This window comes from Parasteatoda tepidariorum, chromosome 6 (genome assembly GCF_982258835.1).
Source record: "Parasteatoda tepidariorum strain Cologne lab strain chromosome 6, Ptep-v5.0, whole genome shotgun sequence".
NCBI lineage: Eukaryota > Metazoa > Arthropoda > Arachnida > Araneae > Theridiidae > Parasteatoda > Parasteatoda tepidariorum.
In genome coordinates, this window is record NC_141760.1 from 98,389,677 (window position 1) to 98,408,539 (window position 18,863).

The 18,863-nt window shown below is 28.7% G+C and overlaps 1 protein-coding gene across 5 annotated transcripts in view; it reads right to left on the reverse strand.

Moving 5' to 3' along the window:
- The window catches only part of LOC122268301 (uncharacterized), a 68,514-nt gene that overhangs the window by 49,201 nt on the left and 450 nt on the right, over positions 1–18,863 (reverse strand). For 2 of the 5 annotated variants that reach the window (XM_087166236.1, XM_087166234.1), the window contains exon 2: positions 14,056–14,122. The exons of 1 other annotated variant lie outside the window; for it this stretch is intronic. In XM_087166236.1, coding sequence (XP_087022362.1) covers positions 14,056–14,118 — 63 coding nt within the window. In that variant the 5' untranslated portion in view covers positions 14,119–14,122. Of the gene's footprint in view, positions 1–14,055; positions 14,123–14,961; positions 14,979–18,568; positions 18,859–18,863 lie in introns of those variants that run through there. 2 more of the 5 variants (XM_087166235.1, XM_087166237.1) reach the window with 2 other exon arrangements.

The window sequence follows — 18,863 nt, forward strand, 5'->3', positions numbered from 1 at the left end:
GTAAAAGTGAATGGTTCAAAATGGATGACAAAATAATATAAGAGGAGCATTATTACAGTATTATTCCTGAATTATAAGTTAATTTAAAATTCAGGGATAACAATTCAGATCCTCATCCAAACGCTTGGATGAGGCCATAAAGAGGAGAATCATTAGGATATTATTTCCTAATTCCATAATTTAAGAGAAGAATCATTAGGATATTATTTCCGAATTCCATAATTTAAGAGGAGAATCATTAGGATATTATTTCCGAATTCCATAATTTAAGAGGAGAATCATTAGGATATTATTTCCGAATTCCATAATTTAAGAGGAGAATTATTAGGGTATTATTTCTGAATTTTAATTCGTGTGAGGGCATATAATAGATTAGCATAAGAATAAGTGCATATACATTTGGGTCTTCCTCCTGAATAAATTTGGAGGGACGCATGCAACTGGAGTATTAGTGAATGATTCTAAATTATTAAATGGAATCGGAGAGTTATAGTCCGTAGAACTGTATTAACTGTTCAGAAATACACGATCAACTGTTTTCTATCATTTAAATAATTCGAATCATAGATTTGAATCATTGGTTTTAATTTATACATTAAATTGACTGATTTGAATCACTGTTAAAATGCATCAACGGGTTGATGATTCTAATCAATGAGTGATTGAATCATTTATTCATAATAATTTTTCATTTGAATCATTGTTCATATAGGCTGGTACAGTATGCAGCTCTATTATAATGTAATACCGTAAACTGTAATTCACGATTTTTTTAAGAAACCTACTATACTTCTTTTTTCCTTTTATTTTTATTGGATTTCCTAACAAATAAGAGTAAATTAGTTTCATTGGTATACTTTTTCCGATACTAACCTCATTTGTTAGTGTATGACGTATTTATACATTTTCAGTATCTGTTAGCTGTCTATTTTTTCAATGAGCTGAAAATAAATTAGGTACAGCACATGCAGATAACGTTTTGCTTTTAAGATCTACATTTTTACAATTCATTTAACCTTAAAAAGATCAATATTCCATCTCGATAAGTGCTTTGCTATTGATTTCTTTTCATTTAAAGGCAATATCACATGTAATAGATACACGAAATCTGTAATGAGCCTATACTTATTAACTTAATTAAATAAGATATCGCGTGTTACGTAGCAGCAACGGAGTCTTCGTATATCTACTAGGGATGCATTAGTTTTACGAAAACTTGTACCAGAAAGGCTTTTTTTACATTCTATTCAATTTTGTCTTAAGAATTTTTCCTCGTGGATGTTTCTCTTCATGCATTCTTTATGAATGGAAGTATAATTGTCGAGTTTTTATATTGGATAGAGTTAGTTTTTTTTTTCTTCGGTATTCATCTATTTGCATCATTCTATTACATTTCTATTTCATTCTATTGTATCAATCATTCATTTGTATTATTTATTTATTTGTATTGTAGATTGAAGATCTACATTGACTGGCAGATAATATTTTAAAGTTTGTAGTTAAAATAGGCCTGTAAAAATACATTTTTCAAAAAAAGTATTATTAAAAGTATTATTTATGAGGATATAAAATTGGTTAATATAAGAACGAGACTTCTAAAAGTTGGATGATTTATACCTGTCATATTAAATATTATATCACTGTTGACTCTGCAGGCTACTTAAGGAAAAAGATTTAAAAAAAAAAAAATCCTTTATATACGTTTTGTAAAACCTTACCAAAAATCGAGTATTCTCTTTAGGGAACTCAAATAATTATTTAAATTAGGGAGGGAAGAAACGCTATCGAAATCCGAGAAATCACTATTAAGAAAAGCAATTGTGCAAAACACCAAAACCTGTTTGATTACCTGATGAAACAGATCTGAATTGAAAATCATTTGTTATAAACACCTTCAAGTTTCAACTGGCAACTAAGCAGGTTTTGATTTTTAGAAATTATCATCCACTAAACACCAAAACCTGTTTGGTTGCCATAGGAAATAGAGAGGGAAAGAAAGACGGTCTTTAGAAACACCTTGAAGCTTCAACCGATAATCAAATAAGTTTTTATTTTTCGTTCACCAGTCTTTCTTAATTGTGATTTGTCTTATTTTCTGCTTAAATATTAATTTGAGCAATTCTAGTAACAAGAGCACAATTATGTTACAATGAAAATGTACTTTTAAGAAAATTAGCTCAACAACCATTAAGTAATTAATAATTGTTTTTTTACTCAATCAAGTATTTTATTTAAGGGCTATAATATGAGGATGATGATACATAAACTTATCACTGGAAGCAAACTGGTGTGCATTAGTTTCTGACAGAAAATTTTTAAAAAAATGTAAACCATTATATAAAAAGTTTCAACTTTACATTAGATTCTGTATCGAGATATAAAGAAAATATTGCGTAAAACTTGAAAAAATAAATAGTATCTCAGTAACAAATAAAAAGATAAATGAAATCAAGCTTGTTTATTTATTTTCATTGGATATTATTTTTATAACCGGATATATTTACACCTTTCTCTTACCGGTATTTAACCAGTAATATTTATTTATCATCCCTTCATGATATTATTCTCTATCATGATTGATTTTTTTTTTAAATTTTGATTATAATTCCTAATTAAAAGCTTAAAAGTAAAAGTGCTGCTACTTTATTACGTTATTGCCTTCTTACACAGCATTTGTTGGTATAGTAACCGTTTTACAATTATTAAAATGTGAATAATTTATATAATATTTACTTTTTAATGAGTTATATTTGTATTTATAATAATTTTAACATAAAACTGGTTTTTTTTCTTCAATGTATTCAATTGAAATTATGAACATGTAATAAAAAGTTAAAATTACAAAGCATTACTAAGATTACTCGCACTATTGCTACATAATAATCTCTTAAACGAAAATTATTTAAATAAAGATAAGTTTTTATAGTACCTAAAAAATAAAATAAGAATAAATAAAAACAGGCTTGTGGATAAAGTTGGAATGGTAATTGAGCAAAATGATTAGGTTTAAATGTTACCCCACGCTGACAGAAATTTCTTGCAAAAAATGCTTAAACAACAATTTATTTAATTGTTATTTTACCATATGCAAATAAAACAGCCAAATAACTACCAATAAAATGGAATTCAAACTGCTCACTGTGAGAAAAACTGTTTATACTTAACTTAACTTACTTAATACGATTAACTTAATTACGCTTTTACTTAATGCGATTAAACAACCAGAATTTAATCGAGCCAACTAAGCCCATTTAGTGAAGCTACAACAGGGTACATAGTATAGACGAGAAGGCTAATTTGTTAATCTCCTGACAGACAGAACGAAAGTTTGAGTCCTAGCGTTGACACCACAATATTTTCTCCATTCCCTTCAACACATGAAGAGTTACCAGTGTCCTGCACTCCCTAATTTGAGATCCTGGGCAATTAATATACGATACTCTTATTTACGCAATGATGGCAGCATCATAAAGCTGCTAAAATATCTCCAGAGTCCTGATAACTTTCTTTTTTTACTGTTTGAAAACCGTGGTGGTTGTAACTGGTTATAAACCCGTATGGTTTTGTATTCATGCTTTTAACCATACTAGTTATAAACGTTTTCAAAATCGTAAAGGTAAAAAATTTTGGATGGGCAGACGGCTGCTGGTTACTTTGCCATAATTTTAGAATGAAAATTCTAACAGAGCAATGCAATCGGCAACTACCTATAAATCAGTGTAAAGTCGACCCGTTGTAATCAACCCCCTATTTTAGATTATGAGACGTATATTTCTGATATATCGGATAGGGTGTCTATGTCGACGGCAGAAAAAAAAAACAATTATGAAAATTTCTAAAGTTGAAAAAAAAAATCCCTTGAGAATAATATTTAATTGTTTTGAAATGAAAGATTGATGGAAAGAGTAAGAAAAAAAAACTATTACAAAAATGGAAAATACTCGCCCTGCTAGTGAGATTTTTAATTCTTTGGATGGGGTGAATACGATTTTTTGCAGAACTCAGCAGAATCCCTTGCATTGCATAGATTGCATCTGTATGACAGCACTGCTAACGTTATCCGACACTGATGATGTTTTAGAATCCTTAAATTCATAACTTTTTGGGAATTTCTCAAAAGCTTTTATTGTATTATATTTTCAGAAATAATTTTGAAGAAATTATCTCAACTTTTATTATTCTTAATTTTTACCGGACGTATTTTGAAGTATTGTTTTTTTTTCCTTGATAAAAAACTGTACATGTAAAGAAAATACGAGAGAGTAAATGCAGTGGCGTACCTAGAACTTTTGCCGCCCGGGGCGATCTCCAGTTTGCCGCCCTTTCTATTATAAGTCAATCAAATAGTGGTTTTTAAAAATTAATACACATAAATAAATTATTAATTTATTTAATCAATATTAATTAATACACAGAGTAAATTTTTTTAGACATATTTGTATGCACTCGTAAACATATTTATATAATATCTACTCTTATAGCTTTCATACTAGAAAAATCGTGTATAATGCTCTCAAAATTTATATTATTTGTAATTTCTTGTTCTATTGACAATATTGCAAGATTTTGCAGTCTTAATTGACTCATTGTAGAACGAAGATAATTTTTTATCAACTTCAATTTTGAGAAGCTTCTTTCGCAACTAGCGACACTGATTGAAATTGTTAAAAAAATTCTTAACAAAATTACAATGTTGGGAACAGAATTTTCCAACCTATACTGCTGAATAAATTTTAGCAGATCAAGAGGGCCCTTCTCCCCGTTTTTCCAATGTTTTGCCTCTTCTTTTAGTGTAGGTACAGCCATAAAAATCTGGATCCTTTTTCTTTTAGTATGGAACTGTTCTTTATCAATGTCAATCAAGTCATTTATTTGACATTCAAATTCTTCATTTAGTAGGTTACACGGTATTATACACGAATATTTTCTTACAAGGCCATGCAACTGATCGAAGCGTTCTTTTATTTCCTTTATAATTCTGTCCATAGATGAAAACATTTCTCTTCGTACTTCTTCTTCTAAGGATAGCCCCACGTCTCGCGAATTTTCCCCACTCATATTTTTTCTCCTTCTAACTCGACGCTCAGTCGATATCTCCAACTCTTCACAAATTATTTTGGCTGCTATAACAGCGTTTTGTACTAGCGTATCTCTTTGTTCCATGAAATGTGTTTGCAAAGAATTTAGTTTTATATGGCATTGGTGGACATTTAACCCTTTTATTTGCAGGTATTTTTGAGCTTCATTAATTTCCAAAAGGACGGGTTCCCATAAATGAAGGTAACATAGAAAAGAAAAAGATTGCATAGAATTGAGTAATACTCCAGCATCTGATCTCGTTTTACTATTTTCTTCTTCAGATGTCAATTTTTCCAAAGCGCTTAAAATGTAAAAAAAATGTTTTTTTTGAAACGAGTTTGAACACCGCTGTGCTTTCCTGCCATGACGGCAGCATTATCGTAAGCCTATCCTCTTCAATTTTTTATATCTAAACCGTCATTTTCTAATTTCGTTAAAATCATATCTGGGATTTCACCAGCAGTTTTTCCTTTAGTTTCTACAAAGTCAATAAACGATTCTACAACTTTAACTTCGCTACCATCAATAACTACATATCTAATAATTTGACTGGTTTGATCTTTGTGTGAAATGTCAGGTCAAATATAATACAAAAGTATTTAGCCTGCTTTATTTGATCCATAATTGTTTTTCTGACTGCGCCTCCCAATAGCTCTATGAATTCGTTCTGGATCTTCGGCGACAAATAAGAGATACTATATTTACTACCCATCTTAATTTTTACTACGTGTTCTCGTAATACTGGATCGTACTTAGCCAATAAGTCAACAAGCTCAAGAAAATTTCCTCTATTTTCCATTGAATCGATGTTTTCCTGATGAACACTTTCACGATGTCCTCGAAACGCCAAATTTTGTTTTGGTAAGAATCTAATTATATCAAGTATTCTTGTTAAAATTTCCTTCCATTTTTTTATTTCTTTATCAATATTCTGTTGTTGTAGTTTGTCAATAGTTGCGCCACGTCCAAGTCTTATTTCTAATTCCTTCCATTTGGAATATGATCGAATGTGCAGTGGACTCACCTCATGTTGACTAATTTTGGGATTAAGTTTCCACCATTCGTTAAAACCATTTTCCGTATTAAAACCTGCTTGACAAAGATTATCAAACAGTTTGCAGCAGAAACAATAAATACTTTTCTTCGATGGTGAATATACCATCCACGATCTTAAAAGCTTTTCGCCATTAGGCAAAATTTGAAAAAACCAGTCCTGACTCAGTTTTCTTGTTTCACCTTTGGCTTTGATTGTATTATTAGGACGTTTTACTCCATCGCTGAAGTCGGCGTCCAAATTTTGAATTGCAAAGGGACCTTGACGTACCAGAAATACTCTTGTATTGTCGTCAATTTTGTTAGGCCATAATCCAATATCTTTCATAGAAATAGACGGAATAATTTGTGCAGCAGATTCTTCATCAGAACTTGATGAACTTTCTACTTCTTCGCCAGTGTGTGAAGCAGGTCTTTCCTCTTGAACAACATTGGAAAATGTTTTTTAGCCTTCGAGGGATGCTTCTTCGCCCGTATTTGAGGCAACAATACTAAAAGAACTAGAAGTTGACTTATGGGAGATATATTTGAGTAGTGCTCCAGTATTTTTAGTCTGTATTTCCTCCCTTCTCTTCCTTTTCTTTCTAAATAAGGCACCACTTTCTTTTACTCGTTTCATCCTAGGGATATATAATAAAAATATAACTTGGCGAAATAAATAGTATATTATGTATAGAAAAAGGCAAAGTCATTTTACTACTCTGAATAGCATTTAGAATAACATCTATATCTATAATACGTAATATAATATACTTACCTATAATAAACTCTCCAAATGCACTGACACCCTAATAATTTGTTTCACTCTTCACTGTTAAAAGATTGAATCGCGAATGAACAGAATGGTTTATAAGCAATTTATCATTCCAAATACAAAATTTTTGTTTTGTCTCGTTTAGATTTTGTTGTTTGAAAAAGATAGTTCTTATGCCGGCGCCCTAATGCTTTGCAGACCTAGCAGACCGGCGGTCTGCTAGGTCTTCCGTCTTCCCGCCTAGACCGCCTTCCGCCGGCCCTGCTTTTCAAAAGAAAAATCGATGATTTAAAAAAATACTGATATATCACTTCAAAGTAATCATATAAACTTTTCAAAAGAAATGACATTTATAAACTGATATCAAAAAATTTTAGTTAGGAAAAATTGCCGAACAAAATCGTAAAGATCCTTTTAAGAATTCAACGAATTTTAATGAATACAATAAAATAAAATTATTATCTTGTTCTTGAATTAGAATTCAAAATTTACACTAAAATGCATTTATATACACCGAGGAATAATATTCGAAATCATATAGTTAATCATAATTTATATAAACCAAATATTAAACTTATAATAATCATTTATTATTCAAGAAAGAAAATAAATATGAAATGAATAAGTTGCTTTTTACAACTATAAGTAAATATAAAAAATGCCGCCCCAAGGTAAGTGCCGCCCGGTGCGGACCGCACCCACCGCCCCCCCCCCTAGGTACGCCACTGAGTAAATGCAAAATTAAATATAAATAACATTTCAAAAATAGTTTTTGAATAGGATAAATTGATACAAAGATATTCCTCCCTCTCTTCTTCAATATTACATGATCAACGAATGTCCGACTTTATTACCAGTGTATTAGTCCACCCACTGATTTTTGTAAAATTTTGGGGGTTCGAAAAGTCGATTGATGCACCGTGATGTACTGTAAATCGTTTGAACCCAATATGTGCGAATTCGATAAAAAATGCCAGGATATTTTAATAAAAAAGTTTTTAATTTTAACGAAACAATCTGTTTTGATGAAACAATCTGTTATTTCAAAATATCGATAATTGCAAGGATTGATAAGCGAAACGAGCAGAAGGCAAACTCCATATACAGTTAAGATATAATTATAAAAATTTAGTAAAAATTTGAAAATAATAAGTAATTATAAACATTTTGGCATTATAAATGTTTTTCTGTTTTATATATCCAAAAAAGGTAAAATAATTTATTTTCCCTAAAGCCTTATACAGTAGTGGATACTGATATCAGCTAAACATAGAAATATTCAAAGTTATCATTCACTTTTTTCTTTTCCATTTACAGTATGCATAATGGTTGTAAAACGGAAGAAAAAAAAAAGCTTTATCGAAAAACGTTAAAAGTGGGCGTTTTTTTTCTTTCTACATTGCAATCGTCATGAACAAGTGATCTTATTATCGCATTACATCTGCTATTTAGATAAATAAGTTAAAAAAGAAAAGAACGGTCACATTGAATTAATGTCCATAAGTGGAGCGGAAAAAAAAAGAGTTCTTATCGTAATTGATTAGAAAAGAGCGATAGTCAAGGTAAAAATATAATATGCTCGTTAATTTAAACCCCTTTGTTTCAAAACAAAAAAAGTGAGAAAAAAATTTGCTTTGAAGATGTATATCTCCAAATATGACTTTTTAAATAAAACAGATCCAAATTTTTCTGTATAATAAATTTTCAATCAATTGTTAATTTGAAGTATTTATTTTTAAAACACATTTTAAAGTTTGAAGTATAACAAATACGGAATCAACTGTTATCAATATTTCTTTAAATCAATATTTCTTTATCAGTCAATATTTCTTTCAATCAATATTCAATATTTCTCAACAGAATCAATATTTCTTTAATTTTTTTTTTAATTAATAAATTACACTAAACGTTCTAACTGAGAAACGCATGAAATACTTGAAGAAAAAATAAAATAATAAACTATTGTTAACTTATTTTTATAAAGAAACAAGTTGAAAAAGAGCTTTTCAGTTAAAAACAATATTGCTTTAAAAAATCTTTTTTAAAATACTAGTTCAAAAATCAAGGCAAAATGAAATTGTTACAAATATTTCAATCACTTATTTTAAATCACTATTATAAACGAAATAAAACAAAATAAAAATAATAATAAATATAGAAAATTAATAATAAATACAGTAAAAATAAGTAAAATGAATGCAAATGAAGTAAAATATGAAAACAAATAAAGTAAAATGAAAAAATGAACGCGTCAACTGCTGCGATTATGTAGTTATAGATTTATTATAAATGCTATTATTTATAAACTAGCTAATTCTCTGACTTTTCACTGTGACTGATCCACCGATTCACTGATTAACGCATTCGCGGATTCGCTGATTTGGCAACATGCCGATAAAAATTCTTCTATTTTGCATTCTTTTCTCTTATTATTAACACGTTATTAAAAGATCTAGAATAATTTGCTAACCCTTTATAATATAAACACAAAAATAACCTTTTAAAAACAAACGTGAATAATCTAACAATTGGGTACTTGCACATCAAGAAGATCACAGATACTCACTCATGTGACCTGTGACGTCAGTGCCAGCTGATCGACTGAAATATAATTCTACCTCTTCTACATCTTTTACTCAGATTTATTATTTGTTTTAGTATTTAATTGTAACCGTGATATATTTTCGTTTTGTGTACCTGGCAACGTCGATGCATAATTAGTTTGTTTATGTTCCACATGGCTTCGTGTCTGTCTGTGTGTTAAGTCTCTGTGTAAAGTGAAAGAATTGAAATACTTGTGAAAGAATATAGAATACGTCACTTAAGAGAATTGATGCTTGACAGGCTTAGTTTACTCGAAATGGAATGGAAAGAACAGTTGCTGACGTAAACAAATTCCACGTTTCAACAACCGATCAGGATCGAGATACCTACACAACGTCACTTGCAGGCATGCCATTAATCAAGCTTTAAAAAATAATAAATAAAATAAAAAATGAAAAATAAAACTCGGGATGAAATCTGAAAGAATGATTTCATAAAAATATTAAAGTTATAATTAAATGTCTTGAATGGTGCTTGCAATTCGTCTAGGATCAAAACTTTTTCTCTTCAGACTAATAAAGGTTTTTTTTTTAAACAAAAAGCGAAATTAAATTTAAAAAAAAAAATAAATAAATGTAACTCCGTAATAGCAAAAAATATTATTTAACGTTATTCGCTACGCTTATGTAGCTCGAACATGCACTATTAAATGCCATGAATTTGCAATTTGATAAAACCAAAAAACTTTTTCTCTTTAGACTAATAAAGGTTTTTTTTAAACAAAAAGCGAAATTAAATTTTAAAAAAATAAATAAATGTAACTTCGTAATAGCAAAAAATATTAGTTAACGTTATTCGCTACGCTTATGTAGCTCGAACATGCACTATTAAATGCCATGAGTTTGCAATTTGATAAAACCAAAAAACTTTTGCTCTTTAGACTAATAAAGGCTTTTTTTAAACAAAAAAACTTAATTAATTTAAAAAAAATAAAATACGAATAACAGCAAACTCGTTCTGTCTCGTTTACAAAAATCTTCATTCCTTTCCCTTTTCTAGAAAAATCACCGCCAAATGTTCGTTTTTGGCATTCATTAACACTTACTTATATCACCATTCTTTATTATTGTTCATGACCTGAAAAGTTTGAATGTCAACTTAGTGTCCTCTCATGACAGGCATTAATGATTATCTCTACCATTCACGCAATCATGTGCCCACTACCTTAAAGGTACAAAAACGTCATCATTTTCTCCATAAAAACACGAAAGATTCATAAATCATACAAGGTCGATATGTTTATTCATAAATCTAAGATCAATAAAAATACACTTTAATCACTGAGGAATCTCAGAGAAAAATGATGGGTAAAAAAAAAAATTCCATATTTTGTATTTTTTTATATGGGACATTTATAACATTTATTTTCAGAACTTTATTTATATGGGATTGATAGTCTTTTATTTTTATTTAGCACTACTTTAGTTAAACATTATATTACTTTTGTTATTGTGAATAGCTTCATTTATACATATTCAATTTAGATTTAAATAGTTAGCATAGTAAAATAAAACTTTAAAATCAAGTATCGCGACTTGATATTTCATGGATTTTCTTGTATGATTTCAAGTTTAAAATTACATTCAACTCGCTTTATCTTCGTTTTATTGGATTTAACAGATCTGCAAAACAGTTTGTTCGTCAATAATAGTTAAGATTATAAGAAAATGACAACAAAATAAACATGTATTTTTCGAGAAAATTTTAAAAAATTATGATTTTTAACATTAAAATTTTATATAAATTTAATATTAAAAAAAAGTTTTTATCCGTCTTCAATTTAGCTTTTAAGTCAAAAAAATCGAATCAAATAAAAATATAGAACCCAGTCGCGTTTTTTTTTCTTTTTCTTTTAGGGCTGAACGACTTCAAATAATGGATTATTAAATAACGAAAAATGGATTATTAAATAACAACAAAACAAACAAAGTTGTTTGTTTTGTTGTTGGTAACAAAGTTGATATTTAGAGTTATAATTATATTTTTTATGTATCATATTTAAGAGACAAAAAAGCAATAAATAAGTAAACAAAAATAAATAAATAAAATGAATTAGAAAATTATGCGCATACCGGTTATAAACATTTGAAGTAAAAAGAAAAAAAAAAACGACAGCGAATCATGGAGAAAAAAAAATGGTGAAACAGAGAAATTCAATTTAAATATTATTGATATTTAATGTTAATAGTACAATTCCATTAAATATATTGAACAAAAAAGAGTTTCGACAAAAATTGGTGAAATGAAAAGAAAAATAAGTGTCAAATAAAAATAACAAAAATAGAGTGAAAGTTCCTGAAGTAAAAATAATCAAAATATTAATTCTAAAAATAGTTCTTGCCGTTTTACTCAATCACTTCTACTTTTCCCCTTAGGTTGAAATGAGAAGTACTTATTCTCAAACAGAAGAAAATATTAGAAAGGAAAATTTGGTTAAATTCAAGAGTTATTTTAAATAATAATAAAAAAAAAACTGTTTCGATTATAGTTTTTTTATCCCTTGGAAATTCGCAGCATATGTGTGAGAAAAATTCTATATATCCAGCTTAAAAATTATAGACGTGTTACCGATATTTAGAATCATAATATGATTCAAACTTGATAAACCGCTTTTGGATTATTCTAAATTCCTTTTTTTAAAGGTGGATTTCTTTTTTTCACTTTTTACGCTTTGTGGTCTGAGAGTTCTCCCTCTTTCTTGTGAATAAATTAAAAAACTCATTTCAGCTAAAGTAATAGAAAATGAAATTTGTTATTTATAAAAAATTGCAGCGGCATGAAGAATGAATACAAAACCATAGAATAAAATTTTTTTAAAAAGAAGTTTTGATTTTTTTTTCGCGTTTAAAGAAGTTTTTTCCCTCTAAATAAAATCGAATTATGGTCATTTTACTTGAACATATTATCGTGATTATAGAGTAAAATTAGCGATCGCCACCGGCCACAAAGGAACTAAATATAAAAAATGGCGGTTAAATAATTGTCTTCAAATCTCCGCTTTGTATTTACTTATGGCATGCATTTTGTCTGAAATGCGCCCTACGTGCATTTTATTGTTATTATTTTTAATAAATATGAATTATTATGAATATTCTATAATATTCTGAAAATTACCTAAATAAACGTTTGTTTCTTAATTTCCCCCTCTTTTTTTTTTTTTTTTTTTTCAATTTCAGAAATCAATCTTGTGGTGTTTACCGTATTTTGAAAATTTTCTCAAAAAATATATTACTTTAAAATTATAATCAACTTTTTTCAATTGTTTAAAATTTTCAGTTTTTGAAAAAGTGGCTACCATGAAAGTTCTACAACTGACTAGTAGCGAAATTTCCTAGTTCTGTTCTATAATCGGGAAATGAATAATATGGCATAACTTACCCTATAATTTGGTTCATCATCAACATAACAATTGTACCAATGCCGCTTGAATTTCAACAGTTTTCTAGTCCAGCGTGCACCAAATTTCTAAAGTTGGTTTGTAGAACACTAGCCAGTGAAACAACAAGCGCCATTTTTACAAAAATTGCCTCACTGCTCAACTTAAAACGTTTTCTTATTCGGTTGGTTTGGATTTCATTCAGAAACTCCATGAAAAAGATCATCAATAATCCTATTCCGATTAAAGAAGTTGAATTACTATAACAAGATGTTATTCATTATGAATACTTAGAAAGCGACGATTCATGCAATATCATTTTAAAGAGTAACTCATCCATGAAGGATGAAATTAGAAAAGATTTCACTTTAATGTATTATTTCTAAAAAAAAATAATAATAATAAAATAATAAGTACCGTTCTAGACAGGAAAAAGCGTATTATTAGTTCTCCACTATCATGAACTTAGACGTATTCCACTAAGAATAAATCAAGCCTCTTTTTTCAAAATGGATTCCGGAAGTTATGCATGCAGGTAGTCATTTCCGCGCATTTAATTCATATATCGTGATATGAATATACAAGTATATTCAGCTACCATATAATTCTTTATACTTGTTTATTAAATGAAAAAATGGCCATAGTAGTATATAGTTCTATTCTTCTCATTTTTGATGTGTTTTTTTAATATTAACGAAATTAATCGGGAATGAGATTTGCTACTATTTTTGAAATTTGTACAAATTGATTGAGTGTTTTTTGTGGTAAAAATTTGCTTTTTAACTCATTAATACAAGTGTAACATATTTTCAAAAATATTTTGTAAATTGATTTAAAAAAATGTGAAATCCACCGAGAATTAAGAGAAAATAATGCTAATGCATTTTTTGTTTTAATAGAAAAAGTAAAAAAAAATTGCGAAAATTGGACGCACAATAAAAATTTGCGAAAAAACACCGAAATTATTTAAGAAGCAAAGAAGAAAAAAAAAAAGGTATTCGTACTATCATAGCTATTAAAATATTTGCTGAATAAAAAATTATACGATATTTATACCTTTTGGATATTGCAAAGATCAGATTTTATAATTTGAGAAAAAAAAAAAAAAAACGAGCGTCTAATAAGTGTTGCCACTGATGAAACTTGAAAAAAAATTATATTTAAAAGAAGGGTATGGTACAGTATTTACGTTGCACAATAGGCTGTGGCGAGGGTCTGGAAAACATCCCTGAGGATGATCCGGAAACAGCATGCACCTGAAAAAGAAGGCAGAAAGGGATTATTGCAAGCAATTTTCTTCAAATTTATGCCAAAAATAATTACAATTCCTTATTGTTACCTACAGTTCTATAAATATAAATTGCGGGAGCTGATTTTAAAGATATATGCATTTTTTTTCTTTCAAAATTCACTGAAATTGTTTACCAACTATGCTTGTACTAATCCTAACTATCTAATTTATTCTTGGCTTGTATTTTAATTGAACTTTATAAGCGATTTTTTAACTTTAAAACTTTAAGTTTAATTTAATTAAAGCCAGTTTTTTTTTATTTAATTTTTATTCTAACATATATTGGAACATGATTATGAGTTTAGCATGCATAAATATATATATTTTAATTTCTGTAATTTTTTCAATCAAATTTGAAAACAAATTGCTCTATTTCACCTCATATTTCATACAGGAATAGAAAGGAAGAATAAAATAATTTTTTTTTCAGTACAACTATGTTTAATGTGACTTTTTAATACAACTTTGTTTAACGGAACTCTTTATTCCAACTTTGTTTAATGTGCCTTTTTAGCTAAATTTCAGTTCAATGCTAACGTTTGCTACTTAAGTAGAAAGAACTTCAGAACATTGGAGAATTGAACTTTCAAATTTAACATGCAAAAAGTAAATAAAAGAGTTGGCAACAGTTAGAGAGAAAAAATCACAAAAACGTTTTGTAAGTAAATAAAATGGTACTCTATTTAAAAACAGCGCATTTTGTATATAGGTACTTCGTTAGCGTGCATTACACAAGCGGTCATAGGTTTGGTAATTTATTCCTCTTGTTAATCACATGCTTAACAAAGGAAGGGCATCTTTTACGTGTCCTATTAATGTCCCTCTTTATTCACCAACAAAAAAAAGTACACCAACGAATGTTCGAATTAACTCTTGGAATCATTAGCAGAAGATCTAGGTGGATAATGAAGAAAACTATTTCGGTCGCCATGTTCTGAAAATAGCAAAGATTTCCTTGATTCCATCGCCTTAGAAAGAAAAGCATGGTGCAGTGCCAAGAATAGTACATCACCTGCCTTCCAGTCGTATGGTTCAAAAAGTGCCTCCCTCATCATAATACAAGACTCCCACATTTGCACTGCAGACAGTCAGCTTTCAGAATCCTCACGAAACTGCACGTCACAGAACTGGCATTTATTCAAATTGGTTTTTGATTCGTTTTTCTCCTCAGACTTACGCTGCGTATGACTTAAAAAAAAAAAGAGCATAACTAAGCATTTGCTTAACAGTTAAAAGCAAGAGAGGAAAACGTATAGGGTTTAGATAAAGCTTAATTTTGAAGTTCAACAAGTTATTAAACTGACAGTACCTTGATAATGTTACCTTAAGCCTTACTATTATGGTCTTGTGTACTGCTTCATATTTTAATAATCGTGTACAGGAAATGATGTTGCAACCATATCAGAAGATTAGAATAACAATAATCACTTTTTATCTAAGCTTGCATTGTTGTCTGCCATTACCTTGTTCTATCGTTGCCAAAGCAACTCATCTTAAAACTGGATCGCTAGATTTTAGCGCTGCAAGATACCACAGAATAAGCGCAAATCTTAGTTGCTGCAAACTTAAAAAGATTCTAAATTGAAGCCGTAATGGCTCAGGGGATAGAGCGCTCACCTTCCAATGAGGCAAACCGGGTTCGAATCCCAGTCGATACGAATTCCGCATCCAGCGTGCAACCGACACAGTGCAGACTTAAAATATCCTCAGTGGTAAACGGATAATGGGTTAGAATCCCCTTCCCGTCAGGCTGATCGTGGAAGGTTTTCCTCACTATGGAACACAAATGCGGGTTAGTTCCTTCAAAAAGTCCTCCACGAATGCAAATTTCTCCCAATACTAGCTCCAGGAGTTTCCTTGTCTTCTGGATTGGATTCAAAATTACAAAGCTACGGAGTTGAATATTAGCAGTCGTAAACCCAAAAATTGGGTCGGTTGTTCAACGAAGGTTATAAAAAGGTTCTAAAGGTTATACGAAGGTTCTAAATTAAATCATGTTTCTGTTCTGGTTGAAACATACCATCGTGTAATCAAGTTCAATAGGGATTAATTAGTACCATAATAGGACTAATTTTATCCCTTAATTAAAGAGGGCAACAAATTTAAACCATATTACGGTTAAATCTGACATGGTTCAAAGTTTTTAATACGATAGTTGTAAAGATTGCCCATAAATAGAATGATAAGATTTACTAGTAAATTCTATAATGTAAACATTATATTTTGTTTCTGAATGTGCATATTTTTTTAGCTTAATTAATTGTAATTTTTTCTTTCACGATAACGTCACATTACGTCATATTAAATTTATAATTAGCCAATAACTAGTACAAAAGCTTTTAAGTTTTGTGCTATTATGAATTAATGTGTTTGCTTCGCGTATCTCACTAAAAAATAAATAAATATATGAATGAATAAATAAATAAATGTAAATAAATAAATAAAATTAAAATGATTTTAATAAATATTTAAAGCAATAATAATAAAATACTGGAACTCTTAATAAATCATGGCATTTGTCGATTCAGAAATCAATCAGGTTCGACAAACACGCGTGACGTTGATCGCAGTTATCCAATTAAATCTGATTTAAATTGCACAGCATTATCACTTCACTTCTTCTCGAGTTGCAAGTACCCTATTTACGTAAAAAATAAATAAATAAAAAAAAAATCACGAGGACCATCTAAATAATGACCATCCATGATAATATGATGTAAATAATAAGTTTTTACTTTTATATTAGCATTTTTTAGCCTTGGTTATGCAGTATGCAAAATTATATGTTAAAATCATTTTTTGAACTTTCGTATAAATCACAGTGATCGACACAGGGTCTTGTTACATGCAACTAAAGCGAATTTTCTATGTATAACATCGTTTTATACAAGACCTCTGAACCAATAATCCGATTTTCCTTTTGTTGCATAAGGTTAATATACATGTGAATTCTTCATTTACATAGTGCATGTTTTTAAACTCTAATTTCGAAGATTTTTTTAAAATAAAAATGCGTTGAAAAAAGGAATTTTTTTTTGATTATTAACGTAATTGGTTTTCGATATGAAGTTATTACCGTAACAAAATTCAGTTCTGGCCCCTTCATCAAAAACACAAAAAGTACTTCTTTGATATTTTGTTAGATATTTGGAAAAATCTTTTCTCTTTGATTCTTGAATTAGATTTTTATAAATATACTAAAATACTAATTTCTACTTGTTTTAATCGAACTAAAACTAAACGTATCCCTCTGGTTTGTATCATTATTTATATTTTGTATAAAAATTCTCTACAGAACTTTTTAAAAATTAAATGAAATGAAAAACTAAAATAACATAAATAATTAAAAATTTAAGAGGAATTTTAAATGGGCCTTCAACAATCCTAGGCCCTTAAACAATTGCCCCTCCCCTTCTTGAGTACGTCCTTGAACAGAAGAAGTTCAATGACACGAAAAAGTAAAAATTTTGTAAAGTGCGGATTTTAAAAAATACTTAGAATTTGTTATTTATCACAAATATTTACTTAAATGAATAGAAAATAGTTACTGTTAACTATTAATTAAAATTTTCTTAAAATATTATTAATTGCTGAAATACTTTGTTAATTAGCGATCTTAAAACATAATTCATGTTTCTATCAAATTTTTTTTAAATAATTAATACTTTGAAATATCACTAGGAAATCGCATTCTTTATTTCAGATTAAAAAAAATTATAACAATACATTACAAATTAAATAATTTTATAAAAGTAGATATTTAAAATCACTATTTTTGTTGGAAATTTCTGATTTAATTAAAAATTTTAAATATCGTAATGTTGTTCCACATTTTATAAAATAATTATTGTATTAAAAAAAAATAAAAAAGAATATTTGTAATTTTTTTTAAAGTTTATATTGTTCCGATATATATAAAACCATCATTATTAAAGATGTATTTTTTTTTCATGAAAAAAAAGCACTTTTATTTTTATTGACTATTTTCATATTTGTCTTTTTTATTAAAAATTGAAATTTATCTTTAAATCTAATCATATCACTGTAAAAAAAAAAGAAGAAAAAAAACTTAATGCTAGATGTATGAAAAAAAAAATACATAATTCCTTTGAAATACTTTTTTTTTCAAAATTTTTGTTAATAACATATAGGTTAAAACGAACCTGTATTGCCCTGTGAAAAAAACAATACCTCACAAATGAAAATTTATTTGTTTTTATGACGAAAAAAAGAATGTCTATTATTGCAAAATGAAAAAAAAAAAATCCAACAAATAAGCAATTTAAAAAGTTGACTCACAATGTTAATTAAAAAAATAAGTTTGGGGGTTAAGCTGCAGCCCGCCCTCATTTCATACATTCACGTTCGATACGCGATTTCTTACTACACATACCCAAAAAAGGATATATACCTCATAGTAATATCTGATTGGGTCTCATTCCTAAAACAACCGTAGCATGAAACGAAAAAGCGTTGTTCGGTCTGCGCTGACTCACCTCTAACAAGAGATACTCATAGGCAGATAGCACGAGCTACGTATAATAAATAGTCCATGTTATAATTTTTATTATAAATAATAAAGTCACTCTCGTCACTTCTAACAATTCATTTTTCTCCTTAAAAAAAGAAAAATTATTTAATAAGAACGATAAATTTGCATAAAGTCAAAAAGGAAGCATTTAAGTGCAAATACAGAGCTGGTGAGT